We start from the raw sequence: 6,096 nt of genomic DNA, 5'->3' as shown, positions 1-6,096 counted from the left end.
CCGTACCTGAACTTTTGTAAAAGTCTGTGGGCTGAATGTTAAATTAGAAGCAAAGTTGCTCTTTAGATGTGTGACGTGTCAGTGATGCGCATAATTCCCATTCGTATCCGAGCGGTCGCGTGTGCTGTGATGACGTATGTTTTCAAACGCAGCATGTGGAACAATGATAAAAGATGTAGTCAGTTTCCATCATCCAGTTTAGTTCAACATGACATTATTTGAGTCTCGGCCTCTCTCCTGCCACACGTTTTTTCGTCCGCTTCTCGTTTCTCCTTGTTTTCCGCACACACCAGGTAGATGGTGTTCTCGGGAACGTTTTTGGAAGGCGACGCGCGGCACATTTTGGATACGCCGCACTGACGGCCCAGCTGGTTGACCTCTTGTTTGAAGGTCTTGCTGAAGATGTAGTAGATGAAGGGGTTGTATACAGTGGAGGTCTTGGCGAACAGACAGGGCAGCATGCTGACCTGGGGAGGGATGGAGTCACCGGGCCAGTAGATGGACCAGAGGCTGACCACTCCATAGGGCGTCCAGGAGGCGATAAAGCCGACGCTGATCAACACGGCGATCTGTGAAAACGAACAAAAACGCATTGATTTTCATATAGTTTCATTGTCCAAGTGGTTGAAACGCGCATGTGTGTTGCAGATGTCAGTGGAGTAACCAACATAAAAAACACAGGTCAAATATTATTATTGTATTATCCTACAGAAAAACACACTTTGTTCTTCAACGCTATAGTGGCAAGAGCATAAACAAAACAAAACCACTGCAAACAGTCTCTAGAGTAGTGGTTCTCAAACTGGGGGCCCGAAGATGGATCCAGGGGGCCACAGATTTTGTGGCATTTTATGAAATATAGAAATTTATCATAGATTTTATGCAATCAAACATCAGAAAAATGACACCACCAACCAAAGGAATTGATGTTCCAGCATTGTATAACTGAATATGTTTTTGGTTTAATTAAAATTCTAATTTTAAGATTATAAGTCTTTATTTGGGGGGCCGCAAAGCAATGCATTCTACACAAAGGGGGCCTTACAACAAAAAGGTCTGAGAACCACTGAGTACATGTGCTAGAACATTCATAGATAAGAAAAGAGAAGAAAGCGGATGGGCCTTAAATCATTTACAGAGCACCAAATTTGCTTCTGAATGAAGTTCACCTGTTATGAAATTGCAATTCACAAAACAGTGAAGCCTCAGCGTTATTCACCTAGAAATATAAAATGTCGAGATAAACATTGCATAGGGAAATTAAAGGCAAAAATAGTATAATAAACTGTTCCTAGATACTTTGAACCTTATGCTGTGTTTGAGACAACTCGGGTTTCGGATATTATGACGTAAAATATCCGACTTCAATCCGTTCCAGTCAACCACAGGTTACATTCGCATGTTTACCACGTGATGTTGTTCATAAACAGTTTCTGGATATATTAACGTTCATGTTCATACATATTACGTATTGTTAAAATAGTTTAAAGTTTGTTTACGGTTCACATAAGCCTTCAAGGAGCTAGCCGCCATCTTGTCCATGATGTCAAATGACGCTTTTCGCTGAGGTCGATCGATCTGCCCCGAGTTCATCAATACCTTACAACGCTTTCTGTATCGAAGAATACCAAAGCAAGGAAAACTTTATCTTGATGTGTCTTGTTTAAAATTCCCCATTAGCTTAAATCCAGTTTTTTTTTGTATTTTATTTTACAAATGTAATTTACTTGCGTTTGTTTATGATTTACTTATTATTTTTTTCATTTATTTTACTTTATTTACCTCTGTTTTTTATCTAAGTCTCGATTCACTTCATTATCTCCCCTGGCTGTTGTTATTGTTCTTGTTTCGTTACATGTATGTGATAGATTTGCACTTATACTTCTCTGTACATTATAATCTTTGATCAATAATAAAAAAAGATCTGCCCCGAGGTCGGATAATCTACTTTCTTTGCCGTTCCAGATGTTCACTTCCAGGATTGAGGTCAGCAATACCCGAAATCAGAGTTGTCTCGAACGCAGCATTATTACAGTAAATACTTCAGTTTACTTGAGACGATTTCATCGGATACATGCGCCTGGTCCGAAGTTAACTTCCTGTCTGTGTTTGTTGATCAGTCTGGCTAGTGTATTTATATTTTAATCAATTTATATTACTTTATTAATATTTCATTGTATAATTATTTGTTAAAATGTACTGTAAATAATAAAATAATACAATTTGTTGAATTGGTCATGTAACTTTGTCGCATTTAAGTTTAGCCAAGTAACGGTTCTTAGTAACCCAAAATAATTCTAGCTAGACATACTTTTAACTTGCTAGCTAATGTACTTGTTATTTCTTTTACTTGTTATCAGAAATAATCTACAGGGACTCTATTCTTTGCGGATGTGTATCGGATGTTAAGTTCGGGCCACAAACGCGCGCATGTGCAGTAAAGTTGTTTATGTTGTCGCTTTGAAACCGTCTATAGACCGTTTCATCGGACGCACGTGCCGGGACTGCAGTTAACTTCCGGTGTGTTTTTGGCTAGTGTCTAATATATTTGATATTTTATTTAATACTGCATATGTTAATATTAATTTATATATTATTTTATTGTATAATAATTGTCTTACATAAAAGATTTGTTGAATTTTGTTGTATATTCATTTTATTAAATGAACAATTTGTTGAATGGGTCCTGTAGTTTGGTCGCATTTAAAGAAACCGCGTGCACATTGACATCTAGCGGTTGAGCTTGGTATCACAGTCTAAATTAAAAATATTGGAGAGACAAGTTTAGCCAAGTAACGCTTCTTCTCGGGTTCTTTTGATTGTTATCAGAAATAATCTACAAGCACTCTATTGTTTGTGAAAGTGTACCGGAAGTTCAGTGCAGCCCACGAACGCGCGCATGCGCAGTAACGTTTGTTTATGTTGTTGCTTTAAAACCATCTACAGTAATTAATTTTTTCATGTGGGTCTCACCAGCATGAGACGACGCTGTATCTTTATCATGTTGGGCATGCGGTTGGTGTCGTCCATGGATTTGTACGTCACGTAGAGTTTCAGCGCGATCCCAGAGTAACACGAGATGATGATGACGGCCGGGATGACCAGGTTCATGAGGAAGATGGTGATGACAAACGACTGGCTGTGTTCCTTCATGTCTCTCCAGGCCAACGTGCAAGACAGACCGAAGGGTTCTGGACCGTATTTGCCCCAGCCAATGAGAGGAAACAGAGCCCACAGCAGCGTGTAGAGCCACGAACCTGCCACCAGCATCCAGGCATTTCTTTTGCTGATTTTTTCTTCTGTGGATAGACAGACGAGCATGAGGAAAGCGGCTAAGATTTGAGGTTGGAGTTTTCATTTGTGTTATCAACTTAGTCTTAAGGCGTTTCTCCTAAAACTGCATACGAGAAATTAAAATAACAAATGAGACAATTGTGTAGATCCACGTAGAGTATGGAGGTGTAAAATGAATGTAGATTGTAGTGGTAAAATAATCAGGTTTTGGGTAAATCTGAAGAGAAATGTTTGAGTTCATATTGAGATCTTCAATAATATTGACCTTTGATTGCAGACTTGATAAATCTGAGCTCAGTTTGAGACATACTTGACATCTCTTCTGAAGCTCTCAAGAGCAATATTTTCGACAAAGGAGATTTGAGCAAAAACCTCCATTTGCTCCTAGTTATGCATGTCTACATGACATAACTGAGATTAAAGAGGTCTCATCGATGATTTCTTATAAGGTGCCGTATGAAGAGAAAACCACTTGAGAAACTCACTGGGTGATTGGAGTGTGGAAGACACGACAAAGCGAACGACGGCCATGATTGTCAGCGTCATCATGCTAGCCGCCCCAAAGAAAAATCCCATCAGGCCGTAGTACACACATGTGACGTCTCCCCCGATCCAGTGGTGGTTCCACGCTGAGGCTACAGCCAGGGGGTACATGGTGATAGCTGCTCCCAGATCAGTCACAGCCAGATTCACGCTCAACAGCTCTGGGGGTTTCATTTGTGTCGACCTCTTGTACGCCATCACAAGAACAAGCAAATTCCCCACAATGGAAAGAATGGCTGTGTGAAATACAAAGGGAAAAACACAGAAATCATGAGATTTCTAAATAGAAATTCCAGAAATGCTTTCAGTTGAATCAACATGAGCCTGCAAAACAAGCCCAGTGGAGAAAACATTTCTTTAAAGGTGCCTACTGTGACCAATGAAATGTTATTATGCATATTTTGAATTCAATATCATTTTTAATTCAGTCTCTCTCTCTCTCGCTCTCTTTCTTTTATAGATTTATATAATGAAATCAGTAGATATGAAATTGACGTAAGAGATGCAAGAGAGTCCTTGGGCACATTCATGGATAACCCTGCATCAATAGAGGCGTTTACCTTTATTCCTCCATCAATAACCTCCTGCACATGGCACAATCATAGACCAGGGAACATTACCCATAATGCTCTTTCTGCAGAGCATTATGGGTAACTTAAGCGTGTGGACAATGATGATGTGTCGTTTCATTGATGATGTCTTTCTCGGTTGAACGCGTGAGTTGATTTTTGAAGTGTTGATGCTGCGTTTTATCGATTTGGTGTAAATAATAACCGAGGTTGTCAGTCACACTAACAGTCTGCCTATTTGTGTGTGTTCCAGAAGAAAGTCTGACGGGTTTGGAAAAGCAATAAGTAATTAATGACAGAATGTTTATATTTTCATTTCTATGCCTTTGAAGATATAACATTTTTCTGAATCGCAAAGTGGGACAAAACTTCTGTGTCAACATCCACATGCATTTCTCAACACAACCGGATGAGAAGCCACAGCCAAATCAGTGTTTAAACACTCCTTCATTTGGTCTCTTACTCTTTTTTTGAGTTCCCTTATTCCATTATGTGTTCCAGTGTAGATTTTCATAAAAGCCTATTTTTCGAAGCCTGCTGATATTAAATGTATTCATGGAAACTAATGGAAGTGTAATCGGTCTGAGCTGACTGCCTGCTGGCTCTCAGATGTCAAGCTTTATTCTTTACTACACTGTATTGACTCGTATGCAAATCTTTTAATGAGGAGAAAGTCAACAACATCTGCAATATTAAGGCAGACCCAGTTCTATGCCCATTCACACTATACAAATGCTGAATAACTGAACGACACGAATTCATCATGTTGGTGACAAACGATGTCCACATTACGCACTTGTACTGCGCAAGTTAAAGAATACAGTAGATGCCAAAACACGGATTATTTCTCACATTAGCTAGTGTCATAGTTTTCTGAATAACGTTATTTACGTTTAAAGTGAAATATTACAAACATCCATCGGTGAAGAAACTGTTCAGGAATATCGTTTTGAACAAAGACACTCGGCATTACGCACCAAAAATCCAAACGCAGAAAGTTGAAAGTCTTACCAATGAGCAGCAGAAACGCACCCACTCCATAATCCACAACAGGTGATAATTTTGATGAATAAATATCCATTATGACAACTGAGTTAGAGATATTTTAATTTCCAGACGTTTGCTTTTCCTTTCGATGCGCAGAAGGAGAGTCGTTGAAAACTGATTGTTGTGCGTTCGGAAAAACTTCCCGAAAATAAACGCGACGTGAAACTGCAACGAGAAAAGAGCTTAGAGGATCAACACTGCTGTCCAGAAGAAATGAAGAACGCAATGCTCCAACCTCACCAACACACCGAGAGAACAAACCTGCGCTCTTGAATATTGAAAACCGATGAAGACACTGACATGAGCAGGTATTGGTGCGCTTTCTTGGGGGTCGTGTAAGCATATCCAAAGAGTTCATTCCTCCTCAGGAGGGGCTTCGCGTTATGAGCATTGGCGAAGGATGGATATGATTTTTACAAAAAATCCTATTTTTATTAAAGATGCTAAACGACCATGCAACAGAGATGACAAAAATTGTGTAATTCAACCTAAAAAGCATTCAATACATGTTGCTTATATTTGTTTGTCTGCTCTTTTCAGACGTGACACAATTGAAAGAGCAGCCGTTCCTAACATTATAGTTCACCCAAAAATGAAAACTCTGTCATCATTTACTCACTCTCTTGTCATTTCTTTCTTCCGC

The 6,096-nt window shown here is 39.3% G+C and overlaps 1 protein-coding gene across 1 annotated transcript; it reads right to left on the bottom strand.

Annotated features, from left to right (window-relative positions):
* Positions 1 to 192: 192 nt before the first annotated feature.
* opn8b (opsin 8, group member b) lies at positions 193 to 5,487 on the bottom strand. The gene is made up of 4 exons (XM_057352252.1): positions 5,418 to 5,487; positions 3,780 to 4,073; positions 2,974 to 3,299; positions 193 to 569 (listed from the first exon to the last, which is right to left on the bottom strand). The coding sequence occupies exons 1-4, from the start codon at positions 5,485 to 5,487 to the stop codon at positions 204 to 206; spliced, it is 1,056 nt and encodes a 351-aa protein (XP_057208235.1). The 3' UTR covers positions 193 to 203.
* Between the last annotated feature and the right edge of the window lie 609 nt (positions 5,488 to 6,096).

Source organism: Triplophysa rosa, linkage group LG15, assembly GCF_024868665.1.
Source record: "Triplophysa rosa linkage group LG15, Trosa_1v2, whole genome shotgun sequence".
NCBI classification, from domain to species: domain Eukaryota; kingdom Metazoa; phylum Chordata; class Actinopteri; order Cypriniformes; family Nemacheilidae; genus Triplophysa; species Triplophysa rosa.
This window is presented reverse-complemented; position numbering and strand designations above follow the sequence as displayed.

Coding starts and splice junctions, on each gene's coding strand:
- opn8b (XM_057352252.1), bottom strand. CDS start 5,487: ATGGATATTTATTCATCAAAATTATCACCTGTTGTGGATTATGGAGTG. Junction 4,074..5,417: donor TGCGTTTCTGCTGCTCATTG/GTAAGACTTTCA, acceptor TATTTCACACAG/CCATTCTTTCCATTGTGGGG. Junction 3,300..3,779: donor TTCCACACTCCAATCACCCA/GTGAGTTTCTCA, acceptor GTCTATCCACAG/AAGAAAAAATCAGCAAAAGA.